The sequence below is a fragment of the Cricetulus griseus genome, chromosome 5 (assembly GCF_003668045.3).
Source record: "Cricetulus griseus strain 17A/GY chromosome 5, alternate assembly CriGri-PICRH-1.0, whole genome shotgun sequence".
Taxonomy (NCBI): Eukaryota; Metazoa; Chordata; class Mammalia; order Rodentia; family Cricetidae; genus Cricetulus; species Cricetulus griseus.
Window position 1 is genome coordinate 86371294 of NC_048598.1, and position 16772 is coordinate 86388065.

Sequence of the window (16772 nt, forward strand, 5' to 3'; positions counted from 1 at the left end):
GCTTGCTCTCATGCCAAATCTAACGTTTTAATAGGAAATTAGAGTGTGCTATTCTAACAATGAACATACACTAGATGAGGTGCAAGCTTGCTGACACACAGTCCTAGGAAGCACTTGCTCATCCCAGAAATGTCTCCGTGAGGAACCAGGAGACAAGTTATCACTGACAGCCGTCATGCATGTCGTCATGCAAGTGTTCCACACCATGCTGAACTTCTACAGCCAGAAGATCTGTGACAATCATCTATTCATATCTGTAGCTAAGTCTCTTCACACATTTGTAGAAAATAACTTTTGAATCCAAAGTAGATACACAATTTAAGCACCAAAAATTGGTTTCTAACTGGAATAAAGTACTTCAGCATTAACACATAAAATATTTGTGATTATTAACTCAATGATGTGCTTAGTTATTGACCAGCCCTTGAATCTGAAGTCACCGGAGACAAGGAGATCGGGGTGGAGGTGGGTAGCATTTAAAAAAGAAACAAACAAATAGAAAATCAACCAGCCTAGAAACAAGCTCTGTTTAGAATGGGGTGTAGTGGGTCCAGGAGGAACTGCCACCTTCACAAACACAGCTCTGTACAGAGGACCAGCACCTTGGAAGAGCAAAGGGTTTTCTTTTTGTTTTCCCCCCCTGTTCATCATCTATAAATGAGAAATCTTCAAGGAGACTGGTGTTGCAATTACAACTAATCCTCCCCAAAAATTAACTGTGTTGAAGGCTTTGTAATTTCCCTAGGTACAATTTAGCTGTCACTTACTTTAAAATTTACTCAAACATGTGCTCGGAGCAGCACTAACTTCACATGTCAAGTGCTTTCCAGCCAATTGAGTCTAAACTGGAAGTCGGTGTTAAACAACTGAATGATTAGACAAGATAGCTCATTTCCCTGCTCTTTTGTTCACAGTAAAATGCCACATTTACATTATCAGGCTCAACAGGATTTTCTGACAGAGGGAGAAAAAACCCTTACTGCACACTGTCCGTAAGAAGCACATGAAGCCTGTCATTTACCAATCATCCTTCAAAAAGCAATAGCCATGAATGTAACTTAATTACGACCCAATGATCCTTGACGAAAAATCATCTTATCACTGTCCTGTCCCCCTAGGGCAAATGAAACACTTTTTGTCCTCTGGCACTGATGATGCTAAATTCTTAATTGCAATAATGGAGTAAAAGAGCCAAGCCTCCTTAATTTCCTTTCAACATATAAAGAGTTTTACTCTGGAAGGCAAGCATTCCCACATATAATAAAAGTATCCAGTACAAATGAAGACACTCAAATTGAAGGGGAGTGTTTACCACAGAATAACCAGCATTTTAGAACTGTGCCTCCCATTTGTGAAACATATATGTAGCTAGGCTACACTGTTTCACAATTTAAATTTTTACAAGTTCACCTTACAGAAATTAGGATATTTACGAAGAACTCAACACTAACTTAGCAACAGTTCTGGGAAGAGAAGTGAACAATATCCGTGCATCTCTAGATTATAAGCACAAATCAACATGCACAAAACTCCCTACTGGAAAGCAGAGTCTATAGCGCTCTGCTCATCTGTACTGAATAAATCCCATCGAGCAGCCCCGGATACTTTGCACATGCAACAAAACCAAATGGATCATGGGAGAGGGCAATCTGAAACGGCATCGTCCAATTCCGTTTCCTTTACTACACACACAGTGTGAAGGCCACTCAAAAGCTCTCCTAACTCATGCCATACACATTCTTTCTGCTCTAACAGCTCCCCAAATCAATTACGAGTTGAGTAAAACAGATAACATTTACAACAAAACAAAATATTTAAAGGAACATTCAACTGGACTACATGTAAATAAAGGACTTAAAGATTAACAATAGGAAGCACATAAAAATTTACCCCTCTCTCCTGTTTAATGCTAAGTATTAGCATGTGGATAGTATAAAAGCAGGTTATTTACCAAACTCCTTATAATTATGTAAACCTAAGACTATTTTGCTTTCCTTTGTCAAATGCATATAAACAAAATGCATTCTTTCCTAACCCACAAAGCATTTTTATAGTAAACAAGTAACATAAGCTAAGATTATCTCCTCGTGTTTTTTCCAAATAATGAAATCAGTTCAAAATGAAAGCCGACAGAATCTTGCTTTACAACTGTAACATGATCTTTTGCAGTGACATGCTGAAAATAAATGAAATAATGGAGATCTTTAAAAACAATGTTCTGAAACTGTTTTCATAATTTTGTCACAAGTTTAAATAAATAAGGCTCATTTTGCAGATGAGCTCATAACCTGCTGGGGTCAATTAGTGATATTACTAAAAAATCAATGTTATTAAAGCAAATCAAATACTGTGGTCATCTGGGTATCCTGGTGTAGTTAATTCTGGTACTTGCCATGATTCTGAATTAATTAGCTATCTTCTATCAGTCAGACAAAACATAATTGAATAAAAGTTTCAAAGTCAGTATTTTATCCCAGCTTTTACTAATTAAATGCTACCTTTTTTTGGGGGGGGGTAGTTTTATAAATATAAAGCTTCCTTGGTTCCATTTTTATTACTCTTCGTGATTCTATGGCAGTCAGCATGATGTTTTTGGTATGACAGAGAAAGACCTTGTCACCGAGGCTGTCTCTGTAAGGACAGAAAAAGGGGAAAAAAAAAAAAAAAGATACGAAAACAAAGAAAAACTCAAGTAAAAGAGAAGGTAATAACTTCTGTAAGTATCTGGACACAGTGACAGCCCAGTTAACACAGACAGCCAAACGTGACAAGAGAAAAATACTGTTCTAAACAAGCAGAAACACAGAGCCTGTTCCAGGTTAGCACAGCCCACGCTAAGTCCACTTCCCCTGGTTCAGGAGCCCCATCTGCAGACCTTTTTTTGGAAACTTCACGTCTCCTGTTTGTAAGACACTCTTCTGCCATGACCTCGTTTTCTTTGTTAGTTATTTGGTTTTGCCCAGTAGTACAGGAGGGCCTAGTTCTTCTGGGCACTGGGCCCATTTCTTTCAAATCCCTGTGTAGAGTTCCACATGCAATTTGTAGAGATGGGCTTTTTAAACGATCAAAAAACTCCGCTAGGAAGCATATTAATTATAGGATTTCTATGTAAAGTTGGCTGTGAGTGTGAGAACTCAGTAACACAGCAATTGTTTGAATCACTATTTCTTGAAAGGAATGTAATTCGGAGATTGTGAAGGTGAAGATTTGTACAATCACCTGACTTGGTAGCTGTTTACGATTGGATAGCCAAGCAATTGTTTTGGATTTGTGTACATCCAAATGTACAAATACATATTTCCTAAAAGAAAGCTAGTTCGAAGAGGTATTTTCAATTCTGTATTTTAAATCCAACACTGTCATTCATATATACAGTCACCATGCTACTTAATAAAAATTACGAGAGAATGAGAAAAACTAAAATATACAGTCAGTTTTTCTCTGGAATTTATAGGACAACACCACAGGGAAATCAAGAAATCCTATTCACAAACTAAGCAGATTAGAAACTACATTAAGCCATGGAATAGATGACAAACAGGTAAGATGTAGGAAATGAAAACAAATCTAAAAGAAAAAAGAAGGTAAGGGGTGCTTAATCTTACAACAACCTTTTCCTCATGAAAAACACTGATTTATGACTCTATCTGCAAATAATGCCTTAAACTGGACACCAAAAGGGCACTGCAAAGGAAAAAATTCAACCTCAGAAAATCCTGCTTTACCAACAAAACTGATTTTCCCATAAAGAGAAACATTCCTCAAATTAATAACTGTGGCTCAGAGGAGAGACACTAAGAGAGGTCTCTGTTTATTACTTGGTTAATAATCATGGGATATAAGAAGAAAAATCCAGATGATCGTTGTTTCTTATATTCATTAATAACCAGCACTTCTTAGACCCAAGACTTAGAGGAGAACTATTTATGTATTTATTTCCTAAGACACAGGGTTCTCAGTGTGTAGACCAGACTGACCCAGAACTCACAGAATTATGCCACCCTTTGCCTCCCATGTGCTAGGATTAAAGGGGTGCACCACCCACACCTGACCTGTTTTTAGTTTCTGGGGTTAGGGTTTGCTCTGTAGCTAAGGATGGCCTAAGAACTGATATATATATATATATATATATATATATATAATATATATATATATATATATCAGTTGGGAGTTACAGGTGTCTGTCACCACATCCAACCACAGATACAATTTCATGTAATACCATTATGTGTTCCTTAAAAACACAGTCACCAGAGACCTCCACTGACAGCTAAGACACAACCACAGGCTGCTGGTGTCTGAAGGGATACCTTGGTGCACTTATTCACCAGCAAACGACTCTCAAGGCTTCCATGTCACCAGAGTACTTGCAGAGCATAATCTCACATCCATTAGGCACATTCTTACAATTTCAGCACCCAGCATCCAAAATTCAGTGAACTTACTTTTCCAGGTACATAGTGACCAAAGGGATGCTTATGCTGGTGGATGGTTTTGCTAACCCAAGAGTCACAATGGCTTCATGCAACTGTTTTACTGTTTCAATTTCACCTCTTAAAGCTGCACCATTTAGGACGTGGAAAAAGGACATGACTGTTGAATCTTGGATAGCAACATCCTTCTCTTTCATCTCCTTTAGAATTTTAATAGCATCTACAATGAAATAACACAAAAGACCCTTAGGTAATTTCATGTAGGGAAAACAAACTGCTATTAAAACAGCATTTCAAGCCCGGCAGGAATGTAAATTCTAGTGTATAATGCCGATTTCAAGTTAATTACTACTTGCATTTCTAAACGAGACTACAATTATAAATCCACAATAGCATGGTTTTATCATTTCCCTGCAACTTTGACTACAAATTATAGATAGGGACCATGTGCCCACTCTGCACCACATAGCCCTGCATGGTCTGCCCTGTAGCTGTAAGATCCTCCTAAATGGAAGCTTTTATCGTTCAGCGCTAACATCTGCTAAATCACACCATTGTTTCTTCAGCAGATGGCTTGTCAGGAGGCCAGATAATAAAGATGTGTTTACACTGTATATACAGCCAGACTAATGGTCTGATACCGATAGGGCTTGTTTGCTATGTCGATACTAATTAGCCAAGCAGAGCCAATGAAAGCTTACCAAGAGACTGCATGTTAATACATTAGATTCATTAGACTTCATTAGGAAGGCAGAAACAAACATTTTAGGATATGGAATAAATGCATTTTTATAATGTTTCTTATACATTATTACACAGACAAAATGTTTTGACCACTTTACAAACAGTGATTTATTTATTTTTTTAAAAAGCAGGCTAATTTGTATTAGAAAGCTTTCCTAGGAAAAATGTCACTATTCAAATCAAGTGATTTCCCCTTCCATCTCTTCCAAAAATCAAAGGAGGAAGTTCAATATAAAGCTGATAGGAAAACAAGAACCTGCACTAGAGAATGGATTACCAAGTGCAATCATTATATTATTGGGCTTAGCAAATTTTCCACGAGGAAATTAGAGCATGCAAATCATCCATGTAATCAAATTTGCTTTTTCACTTAAAATATACATTTTGTTAATGTTACTAAGGGTTAAGACAAAACTGCACAGTTCAGATTCTTATCTATCAGGTTATGTTTACAGGTTTTATGTGCAGCCTTCAGATCTCTTTAAGCAAAAACAAAGCCATTAGTGCAGGCATATAAGCAAATTGTGCCATAAGTCATGATCTTCAAACTCAATCCAAACAGCAATGCTAATAAAAACTAGCTGCAGAAATGCAAAAGGCACTGAGCTGTGCAAATGTAAATGACAAGCTGGCCAATCCATTAAAACTAATGGCCTACACTGTCCGTGCAGCTCTGGTTGGATTCACATGCAAATTTATATGCAAAGCGTTCAAGCTCTTTGTCGGACATGATATACCATTAATATCAATTCACATGTTATTCCAGTGGCCAGGACTGGCATCACATATTTCCCCTAAGTCCGGAGGCTTACCTTGGAGCTTGCCATGCTTTCCCAATACTTTTATAAGGCGTATATACTTGACAGTGTCAAGAACAGCAGAAGGATATAAGCGGTCACTATAAAATAAGCCATGGTTATATTAAATGAGTAACTGAAAAGAGGATAGTCATATTCATTTTATTACTTTCTAAAAGCTAACCAAACAGTTTGAATTGTTATGTTACTGGCCTAGACACATAACATAAAGTTAACTACAGCCACACGTCTGCAAAAAAAAAACAAAGAACCACATATACTGCCTCGATGCAGGGGGAAGAACTGATGAAGACACACTTTGCCTTAAAGCCCTTTTCATGATTCTAGCCTTCTCTGCAAATGTTCAAACACCTGAAATAATTTGTTTCTGTGTTATAAAAGGAAAACAAAGAATTCTTGGGAACAGACAGAATTTTGTGTACATAATATAGAAAGGGAAACACACTATAGATTGTAAGAAAGTTACCATCACCACTCCATGGCTTGGAGAACTAGAATGCTTTACTGAATGAAAAAGACACCCTGAAGGAAGAATGACATAATTAACTAAAGAGACTCTCAAGTGCACGCACACCCACACAAACCCACTTACAACAAAAGAATTTTTAAAAATTATGTCAAGTCAGGAATATTCAATCCATCAAGGGCATTTTCGATACCCGCTGACTTGATTCAGTGCCAGGGTACTTACAATTCTTGTTTCAAGTTCAATGCATCTTCTGCATTATCATGTCGACAGCACAAATTTATTAAAGCTGCATAGCCACCAATAACCATGTCTGATTCATATTTTGCTTTCACTTCAAGAGCTTTTTCCATATTCTAAAATAAAAAGGATTTTGTGAAAAAGAAAATAATATAAAGGCAAAATTATCATTTTTTTATTGTGGTGTTCAGAGTTTAGGAAAAGTTAATAGTACTTTAAAAATAAATGGGTTCACACCCTTAACCCTGTCTGTGTGTGTGTGTGTGTGTGTGTGTGTGTATAAGTCAGATATAAATATGCATGGTTTAAGAGATATCTTGTTTATAATTAAAAGTTACACTACTACAATATTTCCCAAGTCTCACCAACAGTCAAATTTCCAGATTTGGAAATACACATAATTGAAAAGTTCCTCGGAATAGCTTATTATACAAGTAATGTGACAAAATCTATTTTAGAATTTAACAGAGCCATGATGTCATCTCAAAGTTAGTCACAGTATTTTTCCCCCTAAAATCACAGGGATATGAATAATAATATTGAACCAGAAACTTTAAAAAGTGCAGTGGTACCTCACATACTACAGATGCACTAAGATGAACAAGGAGCACAGCTGCATGACTGGTGGAGAAGGCAAGGGACCCTTTATCTCAGAAAGCTTTCTCCTAGCAGGGAAATGGAATTTCAATCCCTGCATTAACAACCTCGTTATATTTGACTTGCAAATGACTACTGCATGTATCAGTTGCTTGACAATCTGGATATGAGAGACCGGAGCCATGGCTTGAAAGGACATTTGGCATGTATGATAAACCTATCACGGCTGTTACTATCATTCACTTTGCAGATTATCATAAACAAACTACGGCAACCTGAAAACATGCCATTCAAGGTGTCGCTGAAATTAGTTAACCTTTCATTTAATTGCACCATTCTCAAGCCTGACACATAGTAATAAAGGGTAAAAATCATAAACATTATATTGGGTGTTACTGACTATGGTCTGTATAGACTACACACAGAGAGAGAGAGAGAGAGAGAGAGAGAGAGAGAGAGAGAGAGAGAGAGGGGGGGGGGCTCTGGACGCTACCTCCTCAGAGCAGAGCAGCAGGATGAGCTGCTTTAGGACATCTCCTATAGGCTGATTGTCAGCTTGGAGTTTTTCAAGTTTTGATTCCAGATCAGATGGGGTAAGCTGTGAAGTCTACATGGGAAAAACAAAAGTTTACTGTGAAAAGAAGACACGACCCTAGTCATTTCTCCCTCTGAGCTGGCTTGGCTTTCTTTTCTTTTCTTTTCCTTCCTTCCTTCCTTCCTTCCTTCCTTCCTTCCTTCCTTCCTTCCTTCCTTCCTTCCTTCCTTTTCTTTCTTTCTGTTTTCTGAGGCAGGGTTTCTCTGTGTAGCTTTTGGAGCCTTATCCCGGCACTCTCTCTGTAGACCAGGCTGGCCTCGAACTCACAGAGATCCGCCTGCCTCTGCCTCCCGAATGCTGGGATTAAAGGCGAGAGCCACCAAAGCCCGACTGGCTTGGCTTTCTTAAAAGTCATAAACGCTACAAGGGACAATCCTCATGGGGTCTGTGGAAGGAGTGGACCCCAGGGGTTTATGGCTCCCAAGATTATATGCACATCTTCTAGACCTGTTGGGTTTTCTGAGATGGGGAAACAGTTTTACCAACTCAGAGGTATACAGGGTGACTTTACAGGAACATTATTTGGAATTCTCATTAGATGCAGTTAAAAACAAACAAAACAAAACACTACTTACTTTCCAAGAATCTACTTTCTCTTTGTCAACCAGCACCTTAACATCCTAAAATTGGGATTTAGATTAGTACAGAATTAGAAACACAGAAAAAAATGCCAGTGAATGTCAAAGGTACATTCTGCAAGCCTCACCTCATTTTAATGCTACCTTTCTAAAATTTTACAGGAATTCTATTCGTTGTGCAAAAACCATTGTAATTAATGTTTTAGATGTTCCCTTTAATATGTAAACAGTTTCTACTAACAATCAATAAAAGCTTTATTTTTATTGTTGTTATTGGAACAAAAAAAATTCTTTAGCTCCAAATTAAATTTAAATGAGATTTTAGCAAGTTTCTACATACAGATTTAACAAAGTTGGTTGCTTACACTCACACACCTTAATCAATTCAGGAACGTGGTATCCATCCAGCAAATTACGAATGCCTTTGTAGATGTTTTCTGGGACTTTAACATTCTGTGAGAAGGAAAGGGAGGGGGGCAGAGAAAACACAAGAGTTTTAGACAACCAAACTGAAATTTGTCTAAGATAAATTATCTCCACATAATTTAAGTCTCTAACTCTTGTGTGTCATCGAGAAGTGGTCTGGTTGTACTTAAAAGCAGCAATTTCAAGTCTAATAGATACATGTCAGGAAGAACAGGCATTATATAGCAAAAATGAAATGGTACCATCTTCTTCAGCTGATGGAAGTATTGTCTCAAATGCTCCTCCTTGGCCTGTACCTCTGAGTCACTCATGCTGTCAATCAAGTGGTAAAGAAAATAGCCAACAGCCTCTGTGGAAAACAACAGGAGAAATCATTCTACTGAAATTACCGAGACTGTCATGCTATCAAGATTAATTTATAAGACATCATTTTGGTGTGAGATGTCACCCTGATGAGAGGCTCTGAAATGGCAACAATGATCACTGAGGCATAGAGATTATGTGGTTTGGGCGCACATAGCTAACTGGTGAGTGAAAGGAATATTAATTATTTTTCAGGCCGAGTGACAGCTCTTCAGTACAGAATCTTACTTCAGTCTATTTTTTCCACCACTCTGTGACAGAAGTGGTCCTGCCCAAGGCCTTACTCTCTCCTGTCCAAGGCACAGGTAGTGCGTGTAAATAGATGTCTCCACATATTTCTATACTAATGCTTTGTGGACAATATTTTGAAAATTAGAAATGATTGATAATACTGAGCATAGGAAGTTAAAATACTGCTAATGAGCAGATACAGTAATCCCATGGAGAGCTGCCTATTAGCCAATGAAATACCAAGATTAACAAAGATGTTTTGTAACAACAGTAATTTTCTTATGCATTCAAGCATAAAATTCATAGGGCCATGTGTTAATACCTAGAAGAGGAGGTTTGAACTTACAAGAAGGGTGCTTTTTTTTTTTTTTTGAGTCAGGGTTTCCATGTGTAGCTTTGTAGACCAGGCTGGCCTCAAACTCAGAGATCCGCCTGCCTCTGCCCCCCAAGTGCTGGGATTAAAGGTGTGTGCCACCAACGCCCGGCTCAACAAGGGTATTTTCTTATAGAAAACTATATAGCCCTGACTTCATTAAATGCTTGAATTATGTCTTTTAGATACTATGTTGCATTTAAGTGAAAACTCTATATAAGACCTTTTCCGACTTTATGCAGAGTTAACCACATCCACAGAATGCTGAAATCACAGACCCTGATCATGGCCATCCACCCCTCTTCCCACAGATGCCATCTGGGACCCTGCTGTGTCCCTCAAAGGTTCCACATTCCATTTTAAAAAATAATAAACCACATAACTCAGCAATCTCAAAATGTAGGTTTGATACAGATTATTAGAGTCAAATGTTTTCAAATTTTACTTTCAAAATCAGAGTGTTTACTGCTGTAATCCTCCTCGACCATCATTACACAGAAGTATGGGCTTGCGGGTAAATTCAATCTAAATAAAAACGCTACCTGTTGCTGCTGAAGGCTCTCGGCAGTAACGCCTATCCTTGTACAACAATTCTGTTATCTGGTAAGACAGAAAATCCGTGCATCACAAAGAGGAGCAAACAAAGACAAATTCAATGTGAAATTAAATTCCTGAGATGATGAAGCCTCTCCCCAGTGTCACAGTAATCCCACCACCCTACCCCACCACAGAGATCATTTGGGTTTTAAATAGTAGGTTTGTCTTCTAAAATTATAAAAACACAGGAAAGGAAAACTGCAGTATCTTATGAAACATTTAAATACTGAAAATTAATTTTGATAACCAGAAAATCCCTTACAGGGCTGTAAAGCATTACTTCTCATCAGGGCTGAGTTCACTCAAACTGGAGCAAATATTAGGGAAATAATAAGTGAAATGTACTGGACCAGAAAAATAGTATGTACTTTTTCTCAGTCACATTTTTTTTTCACTCACTTAAATGAGTTTAAAATACGAATCTAAGATTCAAATATGTTTGAATTCATATTCTTTTTTTTTTTTTTTTTTTTTTTTTTTTTTTTTTTCGAGACAGGGTTTCTCTGTGTAGCTTTGGAGCCTATCCTGACACTTCACTCTGGAGACCAGGCTGGCCTCGAACTCACAGAGATCCGCCTGCCTCTGCCTCCCGAGTGCTGGGATTAAAGGCAAAGCCACCAACGCCCGGCTGAATTCATATTCTTATCAATTCCATTCAAACACTAAAATTATACACAAATTTCTTTTTCAACATTAATTCTATCACAAATTTTTAACTTAAAAAAAATCCAAGTATATCTTTATAATCACAATTAATATATACCTATGGAACTGACTTGTAACCATGAACAGTGTTTGACCCCATAAATCCTCAGGCTGAAGACTGAACAGAAGCATACAGCAATTGCCGGAAACACTAAGTCAGGACTGTCATGTGTAGTTTACAGCTGGCATATATAATTAGTGTTAATAAAAGTTAAAATCCAGTTACTTGTATCATTCATTGGCTAAAATGGAAAAGTGGACACAACTGATCACATGCCAGCATAAAAAGCATGTTTCACTTAATGGCAACCCAAAGGGAAGGTAAGACTGAAAGGAAAAATAGCCTCTATAGGCTGTCTATTAGACAATACACACAGAGACTACTACTAAACTCTACAGAAACTGCAGCTGCACAAAGGACATAAGACAGCTGTAGTATTTATGAACAAATTTGAACAGACACATTTAATGAATGTCTCCTTGGTCAATGAATTGTTTCTATAAATAACTATATAATAAAATTATTAAGTATAAAGTCTGAATGGCTCCTATAATAATACTAGATAGAGAACTGAATGAAACTATATATATATATATATATATATATATATATCATATTCATACACACACACACACACACGGGCCTGATTTGCCTAGGACATGCAAGGCCCTGGATTCAACATTGGCACAAAACATTAAAACACAACAAATTTAAACTGTGGATTTTAGTGTGTATTCTGATCTTCTTGGGCTCAAATTTTTCATGCAATCATTAGCTGTCCTTCTGGCATAAAAACCAGATGACTTGTTTTTATGGGTTGGTCTACCTACCATTTACATTCAGAAATATATTACAAACAAATACACATGGATGTGTAAAGAAAACTGGGCTAGAGATGAGCTCAGTGAACAAATACCCACTCAGGAAATGTGAGGCACCACCAAAAACATTATTAAGCCTGTAAGATCAAATGTCACCACAATAATTTCAGAAGTTTTGTTTTGAAAGATGAAAATCTTGGTAAGAATTTAAGATTAAGTCAAAGACTACTTGAATAACATTTTCCTGCTGTTTTAATCCATTAGTTTGTAATAATACATCAGAAATGTGTGAAGCTATTAAAACTTGCTCTTGATGGCTTTTCATGCATCACAATATTCTCAGTATTAGGAATACTTACCTTGCTCCAAAGATCTATATCCATAGACCTGCAGAGGGCAGCAAAGGATTAAAAATAAGCTCAGAGGTTCAAAAAAACATTTTAAATCAAAATGTATCAGTAATTACATTATGTAATATTTAAAAAAGAACAATGCTATAGCAAGTAAGTAAGTATAAATTGAAATTTTTCAAAATAAACTTTTGTTTTGTATAGGCACCATTAAAAAGCCACCTCTACATGTTGGTGTCCAAGTCTGAAATAACCCTGAAAGGGCAGGTTTATTTGCATGTGCCCCAAGTCTCTGACTCACTTGTAAAGGGGACAACAGCAACTTCTATGGGAGAAAGTGACCACCTTAACTGAGTGATCAAGACTAATATCACTACTGGGGTGCTAATGGGTTATTATGTTTTGGATGTAACTCCATGAAAAGGCTAGACTCTAACAGGGGACACATAACCTGCGGTGTAACGGGGAATCCCCATGAGGTACATTCTGTAAAATACTGCCAATGTCATAAAAGAAAAAGCTATTACAGAATAGAGAAAATTTTAAATAAATGGCAATTAATAGCTATCCCTGAACTGGACTTTGTACAAAAGGGGCTAAATATGAAAAAGGACATAAACTTTAAAATGGAAACATAAACTATGTTAGCTAAAAAATAGCCCAGCAATGTCTAACTCCCTAAATTTGTTAACTGTTACACAAGATTGTCCTTTTGAATTATATACTGAAATACGGAATGCTAATTAAGTTCAAATAATTCTCTCTCTCTCTCTCTCACACACACATATCACACACACAGAGGCAGTAAAAACAATGACACAAAAAAGCTAACAGCTGGAGCACAACAGAGTCAACTATGGCCTATTTAAATGAGAACAGGATATCAAATGAGTTTGCCAGCTTCCCCCAGCTGCTGAGCTCTGTGCTCAAGTGTCCACACGTACACTGCAGTTGAGACAGAGGAAGACAGCGCTTCTGTGCTGACTTTACAGTGTGGGGAATGTCGGATTTGCAGGAAGGTACTTAAGGATTGCCTCTACTAAACATGAATACAGAAGAAAGACATCAGAGGTGGATGCAGAGATCCAACGTGGACTAACCAAGAGAACCTCCAGGATGAAGAGGTCAAAGGAGAAGCCATGGGAAGGGCAGCCTTTGGTGCACAGCACATAACTGGCCGACACCTCTGTGTCGGGTACTGGGTACCTTCACACCTTTTCAGAGCAGGGTACTGCTGCGTCTCATTATCTACCCACCGTGAACTGGCAGAACACTTCCTTCCCTCTGTACTTGAAGTGATGACAACATCCACAGAATTTTCTTAAATGTTCAAGGAAGGCCATAGTGAGCCTGTATTTGGTCACAGGCTCCCCAAATATATTTACTGAACCTTATGCTTCTCAGAACTAACCTTCCTGACCTCCCTGGAAAAGGCTTTTATCGGCTTTTTAGAAGCTGAAGCCTGACATGCCCCAGACACCATTCGGATGAGTCTCCAGGGAGACTATTGCTTTGTCTTCATGGCCAGGTTTCTTTTCACTCACTCAAAATTAATTATAAATTGTTGAGCATATATAAAGGTGGCACAATTATAAAGAAATTGAGGTGAAAGATTTACATCAATGTCAGGATAGCAGGGAGCTTCAGGAAGACAACATGAACAGAGGAAGGATACGCAGAAGACCTTGCATGAACATTCTGTTCCGTATACTGAGTGGGTGACAGTTGTGTTTGTTCTATATGGTGCAGTCAACACAAAGATACTCATTGTTAAAACGTGCAACAGAGCTGGGTGATGGTGGCACACACCTTTAATCCCAGCACTTGGGAGACAGAGGCAGGCGGATCTCTGTGTGTTCGAGGCCAGCCTGCTCTATAGAGTGAGTTCTAGGACAGCCAAGGCTGTTACATAGAGAAACCCTGTTTCGAAAACAAACAAAAGTTCAACAGAAATTTCCCAAGTTCTCACAACTAATAAAACTCTGGACCCATTCTGAAGCCATATAGGATAGCTATAAACCATGGCACTTACTATTTAATAAATTAACAAGTAGTTCCTGCTTCTTTTCTGCTCACAAACAAAATAAGTTTCTGAGAAAATAGAATTGTTAAGGACAGTTTTCTCTAAAAAAGAACGGGTTTGAAAAGCACACTGGCACCATTTCTGTTGAGCACTGACTACAGGTTTTAAGCAAGCTTTTTCTAGAGGGATAATGGAATTTGGGAGGACAATTTGTAATAAAACATTAACATTGATTCTGTTAATGGAGTCAGAAATGTCAGGGTGACAATGTTAGTGCTGCTCTGTGCTTCAGCCATGGCTGCTAACAGCTATGCACCAGTTCCTCCTTCAGGGTCTGTATGGTAAAAACAGAGAGGGAGCTAAACCAGAGACACACTTCCTGATGGCCAAGAGGAGCAACAGTGGGAGGCAGGAGACAGATAAAAACAAAGGCAGGGGTTTGAGTTTCCCCCAATTATTTCATTTTCCATACCAATTAGGCAGTAGTTAGGAGCAAACACCTCATTTGTACCTCTCAGTTCTGATGAGGTCAGGACATCATACCTTACTGTCTAAACACACTAAGAACAAGTGTCCAGTTAGGCCCTGGACCTACTATAACTACTAAGGTAGTATTAAAGTTGATTATTATTTCCTGTGGGCTTATCTAAGGTGACTTAGATGTCTTATTACAAAATTCTGTAATTTCCTGGGTTTCTGATTAACTTACTTTTGGAAATAAGTCACTTCTGATGAACCTTTATGTTTAGTTAGTGTAAATATTTCCTACATTAACATGAACCCTGTTGACAGTAGCGTGGTCGATTCATTTATGAGCCAATGTCATCATGTTGTTTTGTCCTAGTCTAAAGCAATTCTAAATTTGCTCACATACAATACAACTCTCAAATCACACACAATAGGTAGCTTCACTACTATACGGAATGTTCGGAGAGATTTTGAAACATATTACTATTTATATTGACACAAACAAAAGACTTGACTATATTAATGCTGACATAAAGGACTATAATTACTCTCATATAGTTTTGAATTTGCTAGTTTTGAGGTGGAGTGGAAGGAAAGAAATGATCACTTGTTACAAATACCCATACCTTTTTTTTTGGAAGAGTCCCGGCTGTCCCGGAACTCGATTTGTAGACCAGGCTTGCCTTGAACTCACAGAAATCTGCCTGCGTCTGCCTCCCAAGTGCTGCGTGCGTCACCACCGCCTGGCTGCACCCATACTCTTATGATGTTACTCCAACCTAAAATTTTACCGTATCTACCACAAGCCACTGGTAGCAAAGACAGTGACACAACACTCAACAGCTGGGGCAGGGGCTCAAGAACATCATTCAGCTCAACCGCTGCGCCAGCACCCTTTAGGACTCTGTCCTCCATCAGCCTGCCTTAGAGTCACGGTCCAGGTACTTCCACAAGTCTGAAACATAACCTGACTAAAGAATAGTGAAATCAAAAAGAAATATCCATAACTTGGAAGTTTATGTTATCACATAGTATGAGTTACTTCTTTAAAACCTGGTTCTAAGCTGGGCGTTGGTGGCGCACGCCTTTAATCCCAGCACTTGGGAGGCAGAGGCAGGCAGATTTCTGTGAGTTCGAGGCCAGCCTGGTCTACAGAGTGAGTGCCAGGATAGACTCCAAAGCTACACAGAGAAACCCTGTCTCGAAAAACAAAACAAAACAAAAAACAAAAACAAAACCCTGGTTCTATTGCAGTTCTATATTTTCAATTACAGCGTATTCTCTAACTTTTTCTAAAATTCTATCATCACAGTGTAGGTGTGTGTATGTATATGTGTAAGAGGGTAGGAGGGTAGGCATTAAGGACAACTTCTATGGAGTTGTTGGTTCCCAGGGCTGAACTCAGTGCTTCAGGCTTCCCAGTGTCATTACCCACTGAGCCATCTCACTCTGTCCGTTTTTCTCTTTTTTCAAGTGTGTGTGGTGGGTATGGACTTGTCTGCAAAAGTGCAAATGGGTGTACAAATGTGTATGCGTGCATGGCAGACACCACTGAGGGAATCTGCAATCACCTTTCCGCCTTATTGTGAGATGGGTCTCTCACTGAACCCAGAACTCACTGATTAGGCTAGGCTGGCTGGACGGCCAATGAGCTTTGGGGATTTGTCTGTGTCACCTTGAAGCACAGACAGTGCTTCAGTGGCAGCGACCACACCCAGCTCTGCACACAAACTCGTGCAGGGGAAGTCAGAGGACACCTTCTCCCACGTGGGACCTGGAGATTGAACTCAGATAACCAGGCCTGGCAGCAAGTACCTCTGCACACTGAGTCACTACACTGGATAATTTAAAATGGGAACAGCTGAGCATGGACTTATGCCAATCAGTACCTTGGGGGTAAAGAAATAGATGCTGAAACATCCAGTGCTGTAATGTCTACAACT

General features: G+C 38.5%; 1 protein-coding gene across 3 annotated transcripts in view; it reads right to left on the minus strand.

Moving 5' to 3' along the window:
* Window positions 1–16772, minus strand: part of Lrpprc (leucine rich pentatricopeptide repeat containing) — an 80261-nt gene that overhangs the window by 35251 nt on the left and 28238 nt on the right. For all 3 annotated transcript variants that reach the window (XM_035444917.1, XM_035444916.1, XM_027417943.2), the window contains exons 15-23: window positions 12348–12375; window positions 10407–10464; window positions 9140–9246; window positions 8847–8924; window positions 8469–8513; window positions 7792–7905; window positions 6687–6817; window positions 5990–6075; window positions 4446–4653 (exon numbers count right to left, since the gene is read on the minus strand). In XM_035444917.1, coding sequence (XP_035300808.1) covers window positions 4446–4653; window positions 5990–6075; window positions 6687–6817; window positions 7792–7905; window positions 8469–8513; window positions 8847–8924; window positions 9140–9246; window positions 10407–10464; window positions 12348–12375 — 855 coding nt within the window. The remainder of the gene's footprint in view (window positions 1–4445; window positions 4654–5989; window positions 6076–6686; window positions 6818–7791; window positions 7906–8468; window positions 8514–8846; window positions 8925–9139; window positions 9247–10406; window positions 10465–12347; window positions 12376–16772) is intronic.